Here is a 22,168-nt window from a genome sequence, read left to right as displayed (position 1 = left end):
ACTGGCAGCCAAATTCACAGTGTAGGTGTTTGGATCTTGGAAATGGTTGCAATGATATTTATCTTCTTTTCATGGAATATTATTTCACTATGAAGAACAAAACATTACTGCACTGTATATGCTATAAAGTAATATTTCCTAGACATATTGTATGCTGTGCAGCAGGCAATATCAGGGAGCATAGGTGGAACTATTAAAGCCAATACCAGCTGAAATATCCCTCTTGCAACTGGTAAAACAAATATTATTTCTAATAAACAGTTTGAATTGATTCCCCTGCTCACTAATGTAATTATCCTTGAATAAAAAAAGTAACAAACAAAATTAGGACAGAGAGCTACAGTAACATCTGAGAATATTCCCACCACATGCTTCTTGGGACTGTATATAAAGGGGAATCACAATCACTCCTTCACTGCACAATCACTGCAAGGGATCCAAGATGAAACTCCTGGTGCTCGCTGTTTTTGTCCTCTTTGGTAAGATAGATCTTGAAGTGTCTGCTGCATGGCTACAAGTTTTTTTCTTGTGCATTGTCTGTCACTCTTCTACGCACTCATTGTTCCGTGTGTCATGTGTGAGCCTCGTTGTTAAATGCACCGCCAAACACATAGTACAGCTAGGTACACACTATAAGGCTGAGTACACACGTAAAGATTTTCTGTCCAACCATCCAACTAGTTGATTAGTTGGAATGAATATCTGGTAATGTATGGGAGTAACTGATGATCAGCAATTTGCTCCTAAATACCAGAAAACAGAGGAAAATGGTCGTCAGACAAGTTTGTTAAATGTTTGATCTAAACAGTTTGTTCAAACAGTTTTTGTCCATTTTCCGGCATTTGGGAGCAAATTGCTGATTGTCATTTGCTTTCATACCTTACCAGATTTTTATTCCAACCAATCAACTATTTGAATGGTTGGACAGAAAATCTTTACGTGTGTATGCATTTTAAGATTATCTGTCCAATCTGACTGGTTGGAATGAAAATCTGGTAATGTATGGGAGCAAATGACAATTAACCATTTCCTCCCAAATGGCTGAAAACACACAAAAATGGTCGTTTGGACAACTTGGTTAAATCAAAATTGGTTAAATCAAATGGATATTACTCACAAAATGCAGATGTACTGCAATTATTCGTTTTCTTTTTACCTAACGTCATACTGAAAACAAACAGATTAGTAAGCGATAAGGCTGAAGCTTGTGTGCTCTATTGTACAGGAATATAATCATAAATATAGAAACAGCAAAAGTAGATCCATACTGTACGTTGTTAGCTTAGCTCTGACCCTACACCACCTGTTATTCAAAGTTATGCTCCTGTATTATAGAAATTATACAGTACACTTTCTGTTATTGAAAATTACACTATATGTTTTATTTATGCCTCCTGTAGTGATTTATGTGGTTATTGCTTTAGAGTTGCACTGCTGCCCCAAAAAGGAAGATCCCTCTCCCGCCAGGCTGCTCCCTTAGAGGACAGCGGGCTAATGTCATCTTTGATAAATAGGCCCTGTAACCTCTTCATTATATTTCATAAAACATCTTGGCTGCTCTAGTATCACCATTTACTACTGATTCTTAAACTATTAAGTAGAATTTATATGTACTGCATATTGGGCAGATACATTACAATATGCAGAACTTAATGAGCTTATCAAATTTATTTTGATCTTTAGGACATTGTTTTGCTGATGTTCAGTACCTTGAGGACATTGCAGACAATGCACGTGTGGTAGGAGGATCAAATGCTGCCAAAAATGCCTGGCCATGGCAGGTGAGTGATGAGAATATACAAAATGCGGTTAAACTTATAATGGGAGCTAATTATGGGGCTGACACTATAATGATGATAATCTTAAGAAATATTGTTTTGTTACCTGAATCTTTGTCAGGGCTGTCAATTAAATCTTCACCAATCACCCTGGACGAGTAGTCATTAGCTGAGCAGGCTGCTTGCTGTAAATTACTATCAGCAATGGCTGCTAACTACTGTACTATACATGTGCAGAGGCGTTTTATCACAATGGGGGGTGCCCATGTGCAGTGGGTGACACATCCACCTCAAGCAATGGCTCCCACCCCATACCATAATATTGTCTAACTAGCTGTCTGCTCTGGAAATCAGTAACATGCACTACTTGCTATACATACATGGTACCTGCACACATGTGTTTCTTGTTAGCTGCTGGTTATCGTAACTTACAGTACAGCAAACAACCCAAGTCATTGATACTAGTGCAGGCTGCATGTTATGAACATCACTTGGCTGTAATTGGTGTACAGTACATGGGGAGCTGCATGGATTTTACGTTGGACTGGAGAAGGTGGAGTCTGTAGGGGTTAGGACTGTATAAAAAAATGCATCATGGCTCTGATCTTTGGGTATTCACCATAGCTGTCTGCCCAAAACCAATTTGCAATATATCCTGACTAACATACCTGCCAAATAAATACAATTAACAAAAGAAGACATGATAAGAGAGTGTCCCATTTACAAATAACCAATTGTATAGACTTTTTGGTGCCCTGTGCCAGTAATAGCATTGGCGCCCCCCTCATTTTTCAAAGGAACATAATGCACCTAAAAAAGGGCCATGGCTTCATGGGGAAGGGCCAGGGAAGAGATAGGAGAGGCCAGGAGATGCTGGGGATGAAATAAGAGGAAGCTACAAGCAACAATAATAATAAACAGAAATTTGACAGGCCCAAACAGCACCCCCTGATCTGTGGTGCCCTGTGCGATGGCACCGGCCGCACTACCTTAGCTACGGCCCTGTATAGATACTACACTGTACACAAAATATTTAGCTTTGATAAAGCTGCACTTCTAGCTAATGTAAGGAACATTTTTGTTCACCACTTTAAAATGGCTGCAGAACAGGGGAGATAGAGAATGAGCATAAGGTCCAATGTGAAGCCACAATGTCCATTATGTCATCCTCCTTACCCTACCACCACCATCACACAGCCCAGGTTTTCAGTCACCGCTATAATGCTCCATTTGCCTCCCTAAGGGGCCCATTTTTGGGGAATACCTGCAAATATTAAGTGTCCCCTGCATGTACCATAGAGGGACCTCAGCAGATATCTCCGATCTTTGAAAAAAAACGGGGATAACTTTTCACCATGTTTTATATGGCGAAAAAAAGTGCAGAATTGGGGTTTAGGGGTGCAGGCTTAAAAAAAAATAGCCTGCACCCCTGGGAATGACATTTAACAATAAACTGTGTCCAAAAAAGTATTTAAAAAAAATAGGGACACCCCAAAAAAATAATGAAAAAATTTGGGGTGAAAAAAAAAAAGGAAAAAAAGTGTTTAAAAATAGGGAAATAGGTTCAGGGCTATTCTGCAAATATGCGGCTGGTGTATTCTAGAATAGATTATTAGCGGCAGGTGCATTTTTGACAAATTTTTAAAGAAACACTTTAGGGACTTAAAAATATGCTACTACCCTTTTTCATGTACCCCAAATTTGATGGGACCACTTAAAAAAAATAAAAAAAATAACCTAAGTGCTCTTCTGCATCACTTCTTCAATGTCGGGGAAAAAAACACCTGCAGCAGCTATTTAAAACCCCGACTTACTTTTGCAGGTTAAAACTGGGGTACCCATAGTGATCCCCCATATCTGGACAACTTTAGGGGAGTCCCACAATTTATTCCAGATAAATCCCATTTTTTTCGCCGATCCTGTTTCGCCGGCTCCCGTTTTCGTAACTTTTTAATTGAATACGGGGATAAAGCGGGTGCACACCCGATACTTTATCCCCAAAAAAGCTCCGATGTGGGGCAAAAAGTCCAGCACGGACTTTTCGCTCCAAATTGAATACGGCTGTATGTGTGTGTAATTCATCTACACATACTGTAGGAACCTTAAAAACATTACAAGGTGTGTAGTCCAGAAAGTCCATATTAGGCTGATGTACTTAGACCCATCTGTGCCACACTTTAGTTTAACATGATCATACACTGCTGGCAGTGAAGCTGGTATAGTACCTGGTAAGTAAACAATAGAATATTCTTTTAAAGCTTTCCAGCGCTCACTTCAATTTCTTTCTATATTAATTTCTAAAAGCAGGCAGGACCCCTATACGTGGAGGAGGGCAGGAGGCTGCAGGACAGTGTTAGGAGGGCAGAGTAGCCAGTAACCAAGTATATTGTTCTAAAATATGGCGCTGTTCTCTATATGAGCTGGGTGATGGCAATGGGGCTGATTCAGAGATGGACGCAGTAAGCTACTGAGCTGCGTCTTTGGATGCAGCTGCTGTGTGTAAATGTGATAATGCTGCAGGTGGCATCTTATGTTAGTAGACACCTCCTGCATGCTTGTAACCCCCAGGATACACCGGATGGACAGGGATTTCACGCCGCAGAGGCCAGTAAATCTGCATCAGAAGACACTAGCCTCAGCACTCCAACAAAACGGAGGCGACGCGTCTCTGTTTTGTGAAACACTTCCTGTCGTCACCTCCTCCCCCCCAAAAAAATCCACAACCTGTAAATAGTGTTATGCCCCATGTTGGACAAATCCAGTTTCCGAAAACGGAGGCGTGTCACTGCTCTCGGGGGGGGGGGGGGGGCGGTGGAGAGACCAGGATCTCTGTCGGCTAAAGGAGGTTTCCTGGCTGTATCTGCAGTGACCAGCTTGCGTGACCCCGCGGGTCACTTAGCCGGCGGACCGGATCACGGAAGATCCGATACTGTGTCCTGGATGCAGCTCGAATCGGTAATGCATGCAGGAGGCCAATTTTTTTTTAATGCTACTGTGTGTATGCAAAAATCCCTGACGCTCAATCGTTTACACTGGTGGCCAAACTCACACAGAAAGTCTGCACCTGCCATAGTGCTGGTGTAATTTTCGATGGCGCGACCAATGGAGGTCTCTAAGGCACCAGCAATCCTGCTAGTGTCCTGATGTACTGTATATCATTATGACTGGTACTGTAAAAATATGTATTATCTTCTAGGTATCTCTCCAGTATATCTCTGGCGGCAGCTGGTACCACACCTGCGGAGGTTCTCTGATCCGCGCTAACCGTGTGATGACTGCCGCTCACTGCGTGGACAGGTAACAGACACTGCAAAATTGTCAGGTTCAGTGTTAAGTGTTTCGTATTGTGACTCCTAAAAGAACCGCTAAATGTCATCAACACGTAAATTGCACCATATCTAAGGAATCCGCGAGATTAAAAGTCGGGTACACACTAGATGATATGACGTCTGATCCGGCACATCGTCTGTTATGTACCGGCCTTTAGTTTGCAGATACTTGGAAGTTAAAATTGGATGCATCTCTAACAGGTGTGGTTGACTTGCATTCCCACACCCTTAATGTACTCAGCACACACCTACCAAGGCTACATGGTATCATGCATGAGAAGTTTGGACATTTTTTACCAACCACAAAGGAATTTGCCTTTAATTTTAGAACAGGCCAAAAGCGAATGAATGCAGGAAAAAGCTATTAAGCTAAAAAAAAGTTAAAATTGTGACTACTAAAATAAAGGTAGCCTTGATTCCTCGTACAATCATCAGTCCCATAATACATAATACATCCTATATTACAAGGTAAAATATTGACACAATAATTGGCTATTCCACTGATCCATTTAAATCCCATCCTGATCTCCTGAATTCAGGACTGTTGGCAACTATGAAGAAATGAATGAGGTTCATAAAGCATTCAAATGTAATAGTAGGAAATAACTAGAGGTTGTTTTTTGAATTCACCCATGACAATTCAGAATGAGGCCATGCACCGACAGTATTGTACATTGTGTTGTAAGATGGACCCTATTGTGCTGCTTCTCTGCAAATTTCTCAATGTAAATTACCCTCAGTTAATTTTATGGTGTAGAGTATCTTTACTTAATACAAGTGCTATACTAGATGATGTTATGCAACTATTAATATTAATGTGAACTGCAAATTATTTTAGTATTCCTTTTGGATATTTGGAACCCGTCATCTCTACAGTGACCTAATTCTCTCTGGTTATTTCCTACCTGTTGATTAGGGTAGCTACCTACCGTGTGGTCTTGGGAGACCACAATCTGAGTGCAAATGATGGAACAGAGCAGGTTATCTCAGTATCAACCATCCGAATTCATGCTTCCTGGAACAGCAACAGTGTTGCCGCTGGGTACGTTTCTATCATGATCTAAAAGTAAAATATGGTTCATAGCATACCTAAAGAGATTTAAATAATTCAAGATTTCCTTTTCAACTTTTAGTTAACTTTTTGAAGGATCAAAGTACTTTCAAAAGCAAACTTTCCCCTTCAAGGGGTAATTCACCTTCAGTAGACTTTCATTTATTGGTTTGTGTTAGAGTTAGGCTGCCAAAGGTTAGGGTTAGGCACTTGGGGGAAGGTTAGGGTTAGGCACTAGGGGGAAGGTTAGGGTTAGGCACTAGGGGCAAGGGTAGGGTTAGGCACTAGGGGGAAGGTTAGGATTAGGCACTAGGGGGAAGGTTAAGGTTAGGCTAGAGTTAGGTTTATGCACCAGGGGGAGAGTTAGGGTTAGGATTAGGGTTAAAGTAAAAAAAAAATGTCACCCACTTTTGTGTCAACCATTTGAACCTGTCGACATTGTAACCCTGTCGACATTCTGCACTGTCGACCATTTGTCCGTTGACCTTTTGTCCCTGTCGACCTATTGCCTGTCTTGTATCGACCTACTGACTGTCGATTTAGACAGTTGATCTATTATATCACACCCTGTTTCAAGGTGACATATTTAAGTCAAAACAGTTTGCATGGGTATGAGATCTTACTATATGTTTATTTCTCTCATTCCTTATAGTTATGATATTGCTATCCTCCATCTGGCAGCCAGCGCTACTATTAACAGCTATGTGAAACTGGCTACACTGCCCGCTAGTGGCGTTGTCCTGGCCAACAACCACAACTGCGTCATTTCAGGATGGGGAAGAACCAGCAGTAAGTTATCTTTGTAATTGGTTGTCTACACAATAGTTCAAGCTGGTTTTCATGTGTAGCAGCAAAATGGTGAGGTCCCACTGATATGAGTACCAGCTAATGCAACATATAGCCTCTAACCTTTGTTACCAGCACTGTACAGGGGATGTAGTTATAATGCCAACACCCGGGAAGCCGTCTGACGGAATCCCGGTGTCGAAATCCCAACATAAAACTAAAGAATCCCGACAGACAGCTTCCCGAACGAAGGTAAGCATTGACAGGGTTAGCATTAGCTGCAGGAAGGGGGGTTAGGTTTAGGCACCCCAGGGTGACTTAGGGTTAGGCACCACCCCGGGAGTGTTAGGGTTAGGCACCCCTATGGAAGGGTGAGGGTTAGGGGGGGGGGAGATAAGGTACTTACCTCGTTCGTCGGGACTCTGACTTTCCGGTCTTCCGGAAGCCGCCAGGATTACATAGCCAACCAGTATACAGACCTTGTTCCTTGGGTTGAGGAGTTAGGTCTAGGCACCCCCCCCCCTGGGGAGGGTGAGGGAATGGCTAGGGGGAGGGGGGTTAGGGTTAGCCACCTCCTGGGGGAGGTTAGGGTTAGGCACCCACTCGGGTTAGGTTTAGGGTGCGGGCAGGGGGAGTTAGGTTTAGGCACCCCCGGGGAGACTTAGGGTTAGGCACCACCCCGGGATTGTTAGGGTTATGCACCCCTATGGAAGGGTTAGGGTTAGGGGGGGAGAGGGGTAGGGATAAGGTACTTACCTTGTGCATCGGGATTCTGACTGTTCGGTCTTCCAGGGTCAGCAGCCGCTGGTATAACATACCAAACCAGTGTATAGACCCTGTTCCTTGGGTTGAGCCTTTCAGCAGAGAACTCCAAGCAATGGGTCATGGACACTGTAGTCGCTATCATGGGTTATATAGATAATATGGAGATAATTAGATATATGTTTATAGATAATTAAGGTACACATAAGGTATTTTATAAATGTGTAGCATAAAACGGAATGCTTGCTTAAAATATGTAGGGTGCTGGATGAAGAAAGAAAACTCTATTAGAGGGAATGCTGCCAGGATTATTGTGCAAAAGAAAAAAATAGTTTATATATTTCCAGCTTTGAATTTCAAGAAATAAAACTGGCATTACTGAAGCCTGTATAATGGTGTGGTGAGGGGGCCACAAATAGTGGTTACAAGATCAATTGACATGTTGTTGCACAATATCTGATTTAGAATATCTTACTTGCAATATTAATACAAACTCTAAGTACATCCTTGCTTATCATGTTACAGTGCACTGGGAATAATTGTATTCTTTTGTTGCAGCCGGTGGATCTCTGCCATCCATCCTCCAGCAGGCTCCTCTGCCCGCGGTTTCCCACGCAACTTGCTCAACTAGTTCCTACTGGGGTAGTACTGTCAAGACCTCTATGGTGTGTGCTGGTGGTAACGGAGTCCAAGCTGGATGCAATGTAAGGGTTCTGGCAAGTCTTGATTTGCTGATACAGTTAAATAGACATCTACATTATTTAAACAGTATTTTTCGTTTATTTGCTGTTGTCGTGTGGGTGTGGTACACATAGCAATGCCCACAATCACAGTTTCACAGCATAAGTACAGTGGCATAGCAACTGCCCCTGCAGACCCAGTGTTGGCTGGAGGGCTTCGGCAGGGCCGGATTAAGTTTTGGGTGCACGAACATGGCCCCTGGTCAGAGCACTCAGCACATTGCTGCACTGTGACTGCAGTATCGAGTGCCCGTAATCCTCCAGTCTTCACCAATCTCTAGCCTCATCAGCCTCCTAGATCTGTCTCTTGCAGTGCACTCTGGGGGATGTAGTCCTTTCCTTTACAGCTGTCATTAGCTGTTGTCTCCCAGAACTACAATTCCCAGCATCCCCCGCATCTGGCTTCCCTCATCAGGATGTAGTTATGATACCAGCGTCCGCTATGCCACCGATCTCAATACCAACAGTGAAACCCCGTCAAGGGACTTAAGATAGGCGTCGAAATACTGCCTATTGTAATCCCGACGCCGAAACGCCGAAGGACAACCGCCCAAACGAGGTAAGTCCGGGGCACCCTTAGCTTTAGCCATGGGGTCGGGGAGGGTTAGGTTTAAGGAGCGTAGCAGAGTTAGGGTCAGGTTTTTTGGTGGATGAGATTAGGTTTAGGCACCCCTAGAGGGAAGGGTAAGAGTTAGGCACCACTGGGGGGGGAGTATTGTTAGGCACGAAGGGGATAGGGTTAGGTTTAGGCACTAATACGGAGGGTTAGGGTGCAAGGTGGGGAGGGTTAGGGATAGGCTACAAGAAGGGAGGGTTAGGGCTAAGGGGGAAAGGGGGGAGAGTAAGTACACTTAGCTGACCCCTGTCGGCCTACCAACCATCGGGATACCGCTGTCGGTTTTCTGGCAGGATGCATCCCCTCATCTGCGAATACCCAGCAGCACACACTGCTCTGCAATCCCCTCAAATTGTTAGTACATGTTTGTGAGATAACTTTTATTATTTGTGCATGTAAAGAAATATATACGGGGGGGGCAGAAACTTTTTTGGCAGGGGGGAGCAAAATTTATAGTTACGCCACTGTAACTAATTTGTACAATGAAAGAAAAAGTCTAAAATAAATATTAAGTTAAAGCAGACATTGTGTATGAAGGAAAGATATAAAGGGGGATAGATGAGAAGATATCCTATAATATGGGCAAGGAAAGCAGATACTTTAGTTTGGGTTGGCCTGGCAGTGGTTTAGGTCAGGTTTAAACAGGTTCAAGGATACTTCTTAAAGCTGACCTGGTTGGATGCTTTATTGAGCAAGCCACAGTTCCAATCTTTAGGCATCTTACATGGAAAGGCTGGCTCTGCATGTTAGTTCTGCATTGAGGATGTGCTAGTTCTGTATATGGTAACCTGAAGAGACAAGGAGCCGGTGATAGACCTGTTCTGACAAAACTTTCTATTAGAGGGCTATACACTCAATAGCTGGAGGATTTAAGCTGCGTACACACGGTACAATTTAAATGGACGATATGAGCGATAACGATATCGATCATATTGTTATTGTTTATATTGTGTATTTTTCAATGGCCAATGACCTGCAATGCATGGGCACGCATGGACGGTATCGATATTGTCCATCGCCATGTATGCAGGCCAACCTGGTTGACTATAGGGACACGTGATCGTGGGTCGCTATAGTCGTTGCTGGGTACATGGTGTGCAGGATAATCAATATCAATTGTCCAGCACACCAGGGAGATCGTGCAACAATATCGTTATCGCTGTCGATCGTCCCGTGTGTACGCACCATTAAGCCAATTTAAATCAGCAAAGAGTTGACAATGTAGTTGAGGATGCAGAAGCATAGTGGCAGATAGTATTAATCACTTGACTGGCATGGTCGTATCAGATACGACTATACCAGGCTGGGCTTTCCCTGACATGGTCATATCTGATACGACCAGTCAGAAAAGCTCTGTGGGCGGCTGCTGCAAAATCATTTTCTACCAGCCGCCAATCACAGAGGGACCTCCTGGTCCCTCTGCACACTGTCCATCCCCGTGGGCCGATCACTGCTAGCAGTAATCGGAGAGCCCAGCGCTAGTGCACCCAGGGGCAGAACTATGGGAGACAATGGAGGCGCCTGCCGCCGGGCTCCAGCTCTGAAAGGGCACCTCCTCCATCACCCACAATATATTCACCCCACTTAGGGCTGTAACTATGTAGCCAGAGTGTACTGTCATGGCCACCCAATACATGGCACCCCTTCCCAGCACCTGAGAGGACACCATACACTAGTGGAGAGCTCCATGTCAGACCATCAGCTGCTGTCTATCTATAGCCTGTCTGCATACAGTATCAGCAGCTCTGCCGGGTGGGGGCACCAAATTATAACTTGCCTCCGGGTGTCTGGGATGAACTTACGCCACTGGGTGCACCCACCCCCCCAGCGGCTACCGAGAGGACTGGGCAGAAAAGGCAGCACTGAGAGCGCTGTCCTCTCCGTCCTTCGGGTAGCAGCAGCCCGGCGTATGCTGACAGGGCAGAGAAGGCAGCGCTGACAGCACTGTCCTTCTATCCCTCCCCCTCCGGCTAGCGCAGCCAACGGGCAGAGAACGTAGCGCTAACAGCGCTGTCCTTCCCTCTCTTCACCCCCTCTAGCAGCAGCCTCTCCCCCATTTTTGCAAGCCTCACCTTCCATGAATAAACAGCAGAGCCCTGGCCATATTATATATCTATATGTGTTGTGTGTGTTGTGTGTGTGTGTGTGTATATATATACACACATGTGTAATAAAATAACACATGGATATATACTTATACTGTGTGTATATATATATATATATATATATATATATATGCATATATACCGTATATGTATATACATTTTGTGTGCAGCCCCCCAACCAATGTCAAACAATCGATTGTTTCTATCGATGGTTGAACCAATCGGCCGTCGATAGTACAGCTGTCAATGACCAGAACTGCAGTATACCATAAAAAAATATTTTTATGGTACAGTATATGGTGTTTTTAAAAAAAAAAATTGCAATGGAATAGTTTTAAATAGATGTTCTTGACCTAATTCAATCATGAAAAACCCGACAATTTTGGAGTGATTTTTGGGAAAAAAAAATTGTCAGTTAAGTGGTTAAGGCTGTGTCCTATTTATAAAGGGAAGATTCTGAGGCTGAGGTGAAAGTGACTGAGCTAAAGGCAAGTGCAGTAAACCTTGTGACAGTAGGCAGCAGAGGACATGGCTAGTTGTGTAGCTATAACTTCATGTTGTAATGTGCAGATCAAAATATAAAGCAACAACAACTTCAGTAGATACAGTAATTAATGGATCTAATAATATTCTCCAGAGAACAACTTATTTCTAGGGTATGGAGATTCCCCTTTAGCCTGGCGCTAGAGCAAAAGAGCATTGAACATACGGTTATCATTATGAATGGGTTTGTTCTTCATTCTCCAGGACTGCATATTTCTAAGCCAGGGTTAAAAAACTGGTCTATGTCAGCAACATTTTTAGCATTTATAAGTATATATATAAAATTATTTTGTGTAGATTTTATGATACTTTTTAACTTAATCTATTTTTATTTAACTTGTTTTCAAAGTGGAACTGAAAGCCTATGTCTGGGCCAGTGGCATAACTAGGGTATTTGGAGCCCAGGACAAATGTAAAAATGGAGCCCCTCCTATGTGTGCGCATCGAAGGCGCACGCGGCGAAAAATGGGAATGGTCACTTAAAAATGGGGCGTGTCAACATGACACACACCCCTTTATCGTCACTCTGAACATTCTTTTCCATATGCACCTTAACCCCAGCAGTGCCCCTTATACAGTACCCCCAGTATGCAATGTCCCCAGTTGTGGTCCCTCTTATGCAGGCCCATAGTAGTGCCACTTATACAGTACCCCAAGTAGTGGTCCCCCTTATGCAGCCCCCCATTAGTTCCCCTTATACAGTACCCCAGTATGCATTGCCCCCAGTAGTGGTCTCCCTTATGCAGTGGCCTTTTATATAGTGCCCCCAGCAGTAGTCCCCCCCATCCAGTGCCCCCAGTAGTGGTCCCCCTTATGCAAGCCCCCAGCAGTGATCCCCCCTATACAGTGCCCCCTGTAGTGGTCCTACCTATTTAGTGCCCCCAGTAGTGGTCCCCCCAGGGCAGTGCCCCTTGTGCCCCTAGTAGTAAGCCCCTTATATAGTGCCCCCAGTAGTGGTCCCCCTATCCAGTGCCCTTATACAGTGCCCCCTGTATTGGTCCTCCCTATTTAGTGCCCCCAGTAGTGGTCCCCTAGTAGTAAGCCCCTTATATAGTGTCCCCAGTCGTAGTTTCCCTTGTGCCCCTAGTAGTAAGCCCCTTATATAGTGTCCCCAGTAGTAGTTTCCCTTGTGCCCCTAGTTGTAAGCCCCTTATATAGTGCCCCCAGTAGTAGTTCCCAGTAGTGGTTCCCCCTCCCGATGCAGTGGCCCCAGTAGTAGCCCCCCCCCCAGTTGTAGTCCGCAGTAGTGCCCCACCCCCAATAGAGGTCCCTCCAGTAATGGTGCCCCTAGTAGAAGACCCCCTGCCCCGTAGTGCAGACACACAAGCTAAAAAAATAAATAAAATAAATACACTTACCTGAATCCACACTCCAGCTCCGGCCACTGCTCCCGCCACCGCACGTCAGTCCTCCCGGGCTGGCGCATTCTGCATTATGGGAGAGACGTCATGGCGTCTCTCCCATTACCCACTGCAGAAGCCGGAAGGCGGAGCTCATGAGTGAGCTCCAGCCCGGCTCTTGCAGTGGGTGCCGCAGCAGTCAATGAGAGTCTGTCTGACTCTCAATGGCTGCTGGTTAACACACACATCGCCACCGCGCGGCGGTGATGTGTGTGCAGCAGCAGCAGCCGTCAATGACAGTCTATCTGATTCTCATTGGCTGCTGGTTAACACACACATCGCTGCCGCGCTGGCGGCGATGTGTGTGTTAAACTGCACAGCTTGAGCCCGTCTCCCACTCTCCTCCTGGCGCTATTGGGTAAGCGCTCAGGGGGAGGGAAGGGGCTCGGCTGTGCAGCACAGGACCTGCACTGGGCACAGGGAATCCTAGCGCCGGTCCTCTCTAAATGTGTAGCGCTGACCACACACACTGCGGTCGGCGCTACACTGCCTAACTAGGACGGGCCGGGCCTTTAACAGATCGGGGAGCTAGCAGTTTTTTTCAGTAGTTTACTAAACTGGGAATGATGTGTTATGTAGTGGTAGTACCTAATACCTTCCCAGTTCCCAGATTTGCAGTAATCTGGCCTGTTTTCCAGGTGAACTGGGCCATGATGACACTGTGATAGGTTCAGCATTTTGGTTAGTTGAGAGGCAAAATAATGGGCAGTAGTTCTTATGGGCATTGGGTCCAAGCCATTGGATCCAATGCTAGTCAGTCTGGAGCAAAGAGTTTTAACACTTCGGACAAAATTTACTAAGCGGCGGATTCTAAACCCCCGGCAGTTTGGTGGCGGATTGACGGTGGGTTCTATTCTGTTCTAAACCCCGTGGGTTTGGTGGCGGTTTTGCAGCGGTTTACTAAATGACAGCCCTGTTCCATTCTATTCTAAAATGTGTTTTGACGGTGGTATGGCGGCAGTTTTGCTATCTGCAAATTTTTAGGCCAAAACCGCTGCAAAACCGCCACCAAACCGCCGTCAAAACACATTTTAGAATAGAATAGAACAGGGCTGTCATTTAGAATATTGCTGCAAAACCGCCACCAAACCCCTGGGGTTTAGAACAGAATAGAACCCGCCGTCAAACTGCCACCAAACCGCCGGTGTTTAGAACCCGCTGCTTAGTAAATTTTGCTCTTCAACTCTTAAGAAGGAGGTGATATAGGTCAGATAGTTAGATAGATCTTTCAATATTGAAAGAATTAGCTATTGTCACTGGATTACTGCCATGTATGCAATTTAGAAGCATTTTAATACTAATTTAGACACCTTTGAATTAAATATTTGAATAAAAAGTAACAGAATTATTATCAGCTGTCACCAACACATTTTCTATATTTATATTACAGGGAGATTCTGGTGGACCCCTGAACTGTGTAGTCGGTGGTAGATATGAAGTCCACGGTGTGACAAGCTTCGTGTCCTCCCTTGGATGCAATGCCTACCTTAAACCAACAGTGTTCACTAGAGTGTCTGCCTACACCGCCTGGATCAACAGCGTAAGTATTGGTAATAGATAATCTTCATTCTAGAAAATAGCAATTGATTTCCTTTTCTACATGTATATTTTTTATTTATATGTGCTCACAAACCCCACAGGGAAAATTACTTCATAAACATTTAGCTTACTGTTCCTAGGATCTTGTAGAGATGTGCGGGTTCGGTTCCCAGAGAACAACCAAATTTAGTGGTTCCAAGTCGAACTGGGGGACGACCGATTCAGAGCCGCTCGCTAGATGCGTTCGCAATGCCGATGTTTGCAATCTATAAGATGCAGTGCGCGTGCGCAAACCAGTCCGTGCGATCGCGAAGCGATTGCCCCTTGTGCACAGACACTTTGCTAGAATGATTGACAGAACGAGCCGTTTGTAGGTGTTGACAGGGGTTGGTTGAGGGAAACGGGGGTGTGGTGGTGCGAACGCAGGCGTGTCTGTGCGTCTTAGCGCCGTTCCAGAGGCATGCATAATTAAGACGCAACGTCATAATACACGTCACTTGGCTGACTTTAATACTGAAGCCCTTGCTTGCGGTAGGACATGGTCAGCCTTGAGTGCTGCGTATGGGTCCGATGGTACTCAATGTTACTCGATCTTACCCATTGTTACATACACTTCCTGGAGATGACGTGCATTGCTAAGGGAAAGTGGGCGTCTTAAGACAGGCTGGTGGGCGTCTATATACACACAACGCAATCGCACGCCAAGACATAGTGGGCGTGCTTATGCCTTGCTGTGCATTCGCGGGATTTGCATAATTTGGCAGCTGACGGCTGTCACTTTGGGGCACCGAGTCAAACAGAGTCCTGGTTCAGATCTTCCTGTGGTTCGAAACTCGGATTTTAAAATCGAACTCGGGTTTTGGATTGCATTTAAACAGGTAAAAATTACATCATTTAAGCTGTTTTTTTTTTTTATTACAAATCCGGATCCAAAATGGGAGTACCTATTTTAATGTATTTAAATGGGATGTAGTTGCTGGTCTGAATCCTGTCCGACAGGGGACTTAAGATAGGTGTCGAAATACGACGCTTAACTTAATACCGACGCCAAAACACAGACAGACGCCAGCCCGAACCAGGTTTGTCCGGGGCGTCTTGGCTGTTAGCAACAGGGGGGAGGGTTAGGTTTAGGTAGAATAGTGTGGTTAGAGTTATGTTTTTTTTGGGGGGGAGGTTAGAGTTAGGCACCCCTAGGGGGGGTTAGGCACTAAGGGGGGAGGGTTAGGTTTAGGCATGAAGGGGGGAAACTTAGGTTTAAGCACTAATGGGGAGGGTTAGGGTGTGGGTTGGTGAGGGTTAGGCTACAAGAAGGGAGAATTAGGGTTATGGGGAGAAGGGGGGAGGGTAAGTATACTTACCTGACCCCTGTTGGGATACCAACCATTTTGATGCCGCTGTTGGCATTTTGACAGGCGGCATCCCGACTGCTGGCATTATATACCGATTCCATTTAAATATAGGAGAATGTAAGGGGCCTATACACTAGACGATTTTTTGCACGATTTGGCTGATTCTGACACATCGGAATGACAAACCGTGTAGTGTCCACGAACGATAATGATGCCGATACGCACTCCCTCAGGTCGTTTGTCGTATCCTCAGATCTTACCTACATGCAGTAAGATCTGGCAATCTCGTTAATGAGATTAAGGTTGTTGGTCAGATTGCACAGTTTAAGCACGATACCGTATGTCCGGCAGATTTGCAGAGAAAAATGGGAAAGGGAAATCGTTGACGACACTGCATAGTTTGCGACAGGGTTGTTTCTAGAGCAGAAGGGGCCCATGTGCAGTCTCCGACACGAGACCCCTCCTTTCTGTCCGGTGGCCAGCAGTGCACTGAGCTGTGTGCGGCCAGCGCTGGAGTTATAGACTCTGGGCACTAGAGTGCACCCAGAGTCTATAGAGTATGCACAGGTCACTGGGAAAATGACTGCAGCTGCCATTTTCCCTGTACTGCGCATGCGCAAATAACGGAAAATGGCCACGGCGGCCATTTTCCAGTTGTCTTTACAGCACCAGACCCCCGCGCCGACGTGGGACTCCGGAGAGGTAAGTAATACTATGGGTGCAGGGTGTGTGGTGCGGGGCCCCCTGAACCCAGGGGCCTATGTGCCCCGAACACCCTGCAGCCATTATAGATACGCCCCTGGTTTGTGAGTTTTCTAGTGTGTAGGCACCTTTAGAAAGCTTTACAGAGTAAGGCCAACTTGTATCCACTAAGAGCACTTTAATATTCAGTGAACCTATAGCTAGTAATACCATTAGAAAAATGGCCCTCATTCAGAGGCGCTCGCAAGAAGTGAGCGCTTGTTCTGAATGAGGGCGGCCGCTTCTATTTTTAAGTGCGGTCTCCTGGTCGCTAGCTAAGCTGTGGGTTACCACCCACAGCTTAGCGACTGACAAGGGTATGGTCAAGACCATCGTGACCATCGGGGCTTGCGACAAGACCCCAAGGTTGGGTCTCGGCAGTTCTGATCGAGCAGGGAACTCCCCACTGATATCACTGCTGATATCAGTGTGGCCGCCCACAAAACGGTAGGCATTCCTTAAGGAACCCCTCCGTTTGTGAAACCACCCCCCCGCCCGTCTACAAAACGGGCCAAGCTGTCGATCAACATTGACAGCCGGCCCTTTTGTAGTGAGCTCCGGAGCGGAGCATGCCCAGTGAGGCCACAGTGCGTGCGCAGGACCAAAACATCGACCCGGTTGCGAGCGCTCAGCGCTTGCGACCGGGTCTGAATGTGGTCCAAAGTTTTAAGGCCCCTGCACACTAGATGATATTTTGAACAATTTGGCCGATTCTCACGCATCGGAAAGACAAATTGTTCAAAGTGTCGTGTGTTTGCACTATGAGCGTTCCCGCTGCGTCGCTTGTTGCATCTTCAGATCTTTTGCACAGGATCTGTCAATCTCCTTAACAATTCCCCGCAGATCGTGCAGTGTGTATGACCAGGCAATATGGTTACATTATATAGTTATCGATCTAATCACCAAACGATGCAAGATATATTGTTTGGTTGTTTGTTAGATTGCACAATGTGTATGCACTAGATCGTTTTTCCGGGAGTTCAGGGGAAATTGTTGATGACATTGCATCGTTTGCAAGTCGTCTAGTGTGTACCAGACCGTCTGAAGATAATCAGACAATCAGAGCATTCTGAAGGCAAGAACAGTATGCTGCTAATCAGAAAGGGCAATTCATGTTCTCTGTGATGTGCCACCGCAATGCTGAGCACATTACCACTTATTACGGTAAGCAATCTTTGCCCATTTTCCTACACACCTCTATGGGGTGCAAGAAAATACATGGGCTCAATCCAATTAATTTAGCCCCCCACGCGGCCCTATCTCACCCCAGATTTGCAGATTTTTGTACGCAGCCCTGTGAGCAAAAATCCACAATTCCGGCAGTGCCCTACAGTATATGTGACATATAGCCATAATTGGATTGAGCACATGAGCGAAGACACATACTGTACATCAAACATGGAGTGCATACGTGACCATTCTAGGGAAACACTGTGGAGAATTGAATTACACAGAGAGTCTATAAACTGGATTTAACGCAAGAGGCGAGTCATCATAAATAATCAAGAGCATAAATAAATATAGTACGTGTGAAATATGGCTCCACGTTAAACATTTAATTTGTTTATTTTAGCAGGAGTGCACTATTGTTAAATAGCAATAATCTATGATTTGAGTTTAATTTATTTGTTATGTTGTTTATCTTGCAGAACATTTAAACTCACCTGATGTAATACAGAATATTTGGTAACATCAAAGATATATATGGGAAAATATATACGCCTTCCCTTAATGAAATCAAAGAGATAATAAAGACGATATTACTATATGTGCATCATTTGATTTTGCCTGTGTACAATTTATTTTGATTATTTTAAGCTTGAAAAGGGAATAGCAAAATGATAAAGGAGAGATGGACAGAATAAGATAAAAATCTAAAGTGAAAATCCAAAATTGCAGCATACAACGGGGCTGTAACTAGCAGTGCGGAACGGCACCCTCCAGCCTATGGAGTTACGTGGAGCATGTTTAGGACGCTCCAGGGAGGGCATCACTTCTTAGCGCCGGCACCCCGGCCACTAGGCATGACACCATGATGTCACAGGTTTAGAGGGTGGGGTCGGCACAGGGCCCTATTCCGACCTTGGACAACAATATACAACAAAGGCCACTAGTACACCAGTTAATACTCTCCGTCTAGAACATTGCTCTTCACCTTCCTCCCATAATCTTGCCATTGCTCAAAGATGCCTGCGCCCAATCATGTAGCTACCTTCATCTATTTGCACAGAGCGGAGGCAGCAATTCAGTTGCTTTACATGGTATTCTTGAAAATATTTCCTATCAAGTGTTACTTACTACGCAGTGACAATTGGCAAAAAATGTAGCGTAACTTGGTGTCACAAGTTACTAGAAATCTGGTTAGTTCAGCAAAATAAAATAGACTGCCTCTACTACATTTCATAAACCATTTCTATGTCGACCTTTTACACCTGTCAACTTTCTCCCATGTAGACCTCCTTCCACGTCGACTTTGTGGTGTTGACCAAATCATTGTCAACCTTTTTTTATTGTCAACCTTTTGTACCTAACCCACCATTAACATGTTCAGTAAAAAATTATGTCGTCAAATAAAATGCCAACATGCAGAGCCCTCCTTGCCCAATGGCTGGTTAGTATGTCATTGGGCCTTGGGTGGTAATCCGACATGGTTCCCCATGTCCAATCTATCTGCCAACCATTATCTCTATCCATTTCCTGTGAGGTTGTAAAAGTCCTAGTAATTGCTCAATATGTAACATTCCCAGTAATTGCCAATCGGGATGTAAAATATCAATTTTAGTAACTACCCAGCAATATATAATATATCCAGTAACTGACCAGCGAGATATACAGTATTCCCTGGTTATATTGTATGAACAGCATATAATATGGTTTAATATCTACAGTAGTTATCCATCACTCTGTTGCATATCCAGTAATCACACAGTAATATGTAAGTTCTTCACTTATAGCCTACAAGGCTGATTTGTATTTTCTATATAGAGCTAGGCACAATTTGCCTGAGATGGATAGAAATATGCCCCAAAATCGCAGGCATAAAATGTGTACACTGTAAAAAGCCACCATTGTGATCATATGCAAAGTGTGAATTATCACAAGATACTTGCAGGCCTGCACCAGTTACACATGAGCCAGGATTACATTAGGTGTGCAATGCATTCACTTATACCCATGTTTTAAGTCATTTTTTTTTTGTGAAATACACATTCGCTATTAGACTTCAATAACAATAACTACACAATGTGTGTACCCAGCGATAGCAAGATGTGATGGCAAGATACATTGCGCCATCCGTACATACAGCACAATGCAGTGGATGATGGTGGGATGTGTAGTTCCATGCTGCATTTAGATGGGACGATGCGATGAACAACCCGCAGGCACGCACGATCAGGCGTACACAGGGCTGGTTCTAGACATTGTGGAGCTCAGTGCGAAAGTTTCCAGTTGCCCCCCCCCCCCAAAAAAAAAGTTATTACCACGGAACACCACCAGTTCATCACACTTTGAGGTGTGCCCAGAACTTATGGAGGTGTAAGGTGCAACAGGTGTATATTGATGTTGCTGAGCCTGCCTCCATTACTTGCTCCCCCTTGACCAACACCCTAATACCAGCAGCAGTTACACCCCCCATACACCAGCAGCAACACCCCCTCACCTTACACCAGCAGCAGTTACATACTCCAAGCCTTACCAACACCCCATCACACTCCACTCCTTTACCAACACCCCAACAGCACAATCCCCCCTTTACCAACACCCCATCAGCCCACTCGACCCCCTTACCAACACCCCAGCAGCACACTCCCCCCTCCTTACCAACACCCCAGCAGCACCCCCCCTTACCAACACCCCAGCAGCACACTCTCCCCCTTAACAGCACCCCAGCAGCACACTTCCCCACCTTACTAACACCCAAGTAACACACTCCTCCACCTTACTAACACCCCAGCAGCACACTTCCCCCCTTACCCCAGCATCACACACCTCCCCTTACCCCAGCATCACACACCTCCCCTTACCCCAGCAGCACACACTTCCCCTTACCAACACTGCAGCAGCACACCCACCCCTTACCAACACCCCAGCAGCACCCCCCACCTTACCAACACCCCAGCAGCATACTCCCCCCTCCTTACCAACACCCCAGCAGCACCCCCCTTAACACCCCAGCAGCACACTCCCCCACCTTACTTATACCCCATCAGCACAGTCCCCCCTTAACACCCCAGCAGCACACTCCCCCACCTTACTAACACCCCAGCAGCACACTCCCCCACCTTACTAACACCCCAGCAACACACTCCTCCACCTTACTAACACCCCAGCAACACACTCCTCCACCTTACCAACACCCCAGCACCACACTACCCCCTCTTACCAACACCCCAGCACCAGCATCACTTACAGCAGTACACTAGTTAAAAAAAATTCCTTACCTGATGCTGGTCTTCTCCTTCCGGTTGGCTGTTTAGTCTCTGTACTCTGTACTGCTGTCATCCTTCCCACACACTTCCTTGTTGCAAGCGGCCATCATCCATGCCCGGGTGGGACGCTCCCAGAGCAGTGTACTGAGAGCAGAGCTTAAGGAGGCGGAGCTTCTCAGGCTCAGCCTCCGAGACTCCTATTATGCTGCTCCTGCTACTGCTATACAAATCAGGCAGCCAGTAGCAGCAGCTGCCTGGCGGCCACAAATTATAGTATAATGAAGAATAAATAAATGCCTGATAATGACAGGGAGGCTCAGCAGCGCCCTCTAGGGGCCGGCGCTCCGGGCGATGGCTCTGTTAGCCCGCCCCTAGAACCGTCCCTGGGTGTACACACTATGCGAAACGCACGATATATTGTTTCGATCCCCGTCAGAACGATATATCATGCAATGCATCGCGAGTGTGTACAACTCTTCGTCTTGTGTATAAAAAAAGTAGCAAAAATATGTGCACAAAAATGTAATGTATACACAATCAGACAAAGAAAAACCTATCATAATGAGCGGTACATTTGCAATTAGCCAATCACAAGCAGTATTGCTAGTGACCGTCATTGTGTATTTGCACCAGCCCTTCGGCGCCCTCAAGTGATATGGCTTTTACAAGCATTTATGTATCTGTGTGCTGGTCTGCTTAGTGCTTTTGTTTGCATTTACCGAACCTATCCAATATTGGAACACCCTCTTTTTCCCCTGTTCCATCTCGACTACTTTTACAGGCAATTGTATCAAAAACAGAAATCTGCATACTGTAGCCAAACATTCATTCAACAGGTTTTCTGATCATGCACACAGTGCATTTACATATTTTATGCTAGGTAGTCTGGAATAGTTTCATCAGCTTTCGACTGGGGCATGAAGGGCCTACTGGGCTAGGGCCCAAGCTTAAAGGGTGTGTCCAGCCAGCACGGAGAGACTTGGACAAATTTTAGAGAGA

At 45.3% G+C, this 22,168-nt stretch overlaps 1 protein-coding gene across 1 annotated transcript in view; it reads left to right on the top strand.

The window, feature by feature from the left end:
* Positions 1-442: 442 nt before the first annotated feature.
* LOC148534683 (chymotrypsin-like elastase family member 1) overlaps positions 443-22,168 on the top strand; it is a 67,876-nt gene continuing 46,150 nt past the window's right edge. Inside the window, exons 1-7 of the mRNA XM_088465874.1 lie at positions 443-479; positions 1,684-1,781; positions 4,975-5,075; positions 6,024-6,149; positions 6,811-6,947; positions 8,265-8,410; positions 14,501-14,660. Of these exons, the coding sequence (XP_088322000.1) occupies positions 443-479; positions 1,684-1,781; positions 4,975-5,075; positions 6,024-6,149; positions 6,811-6,947; positions 8,265-8,410; positions 14,501-14,660 (805 nt within the window). The remainder of the gene's footprint in view (positions 480-1,683; positions 1,782-4,974; positions 5,076-6,023; positions 6,150-6,810; positions 6,948-8,264; positions 8,411-14,500; positions 14,661-22,168) is intronic.

Source organism: Taudactylus pleione, unplaced genomic scaffold, assembly GCF_031769625.1.
Source record: "Taudactylus pleione unplaced genomic scaffold, aTauple2 ptg000065l, whole genome shotgun sequence".
Taxonomy (NCBI): domain Eukaryota; kingdom Metazoa; phylum Chordata; class Amphibia; order Anura; family Myobatrachidae; genus Taudactylus; species Taudactylus pleione.
Note: the sequence above shows the minus strand (reverse complement) of the source record. Positions and strands in the feature narration are given on the sequence as shown.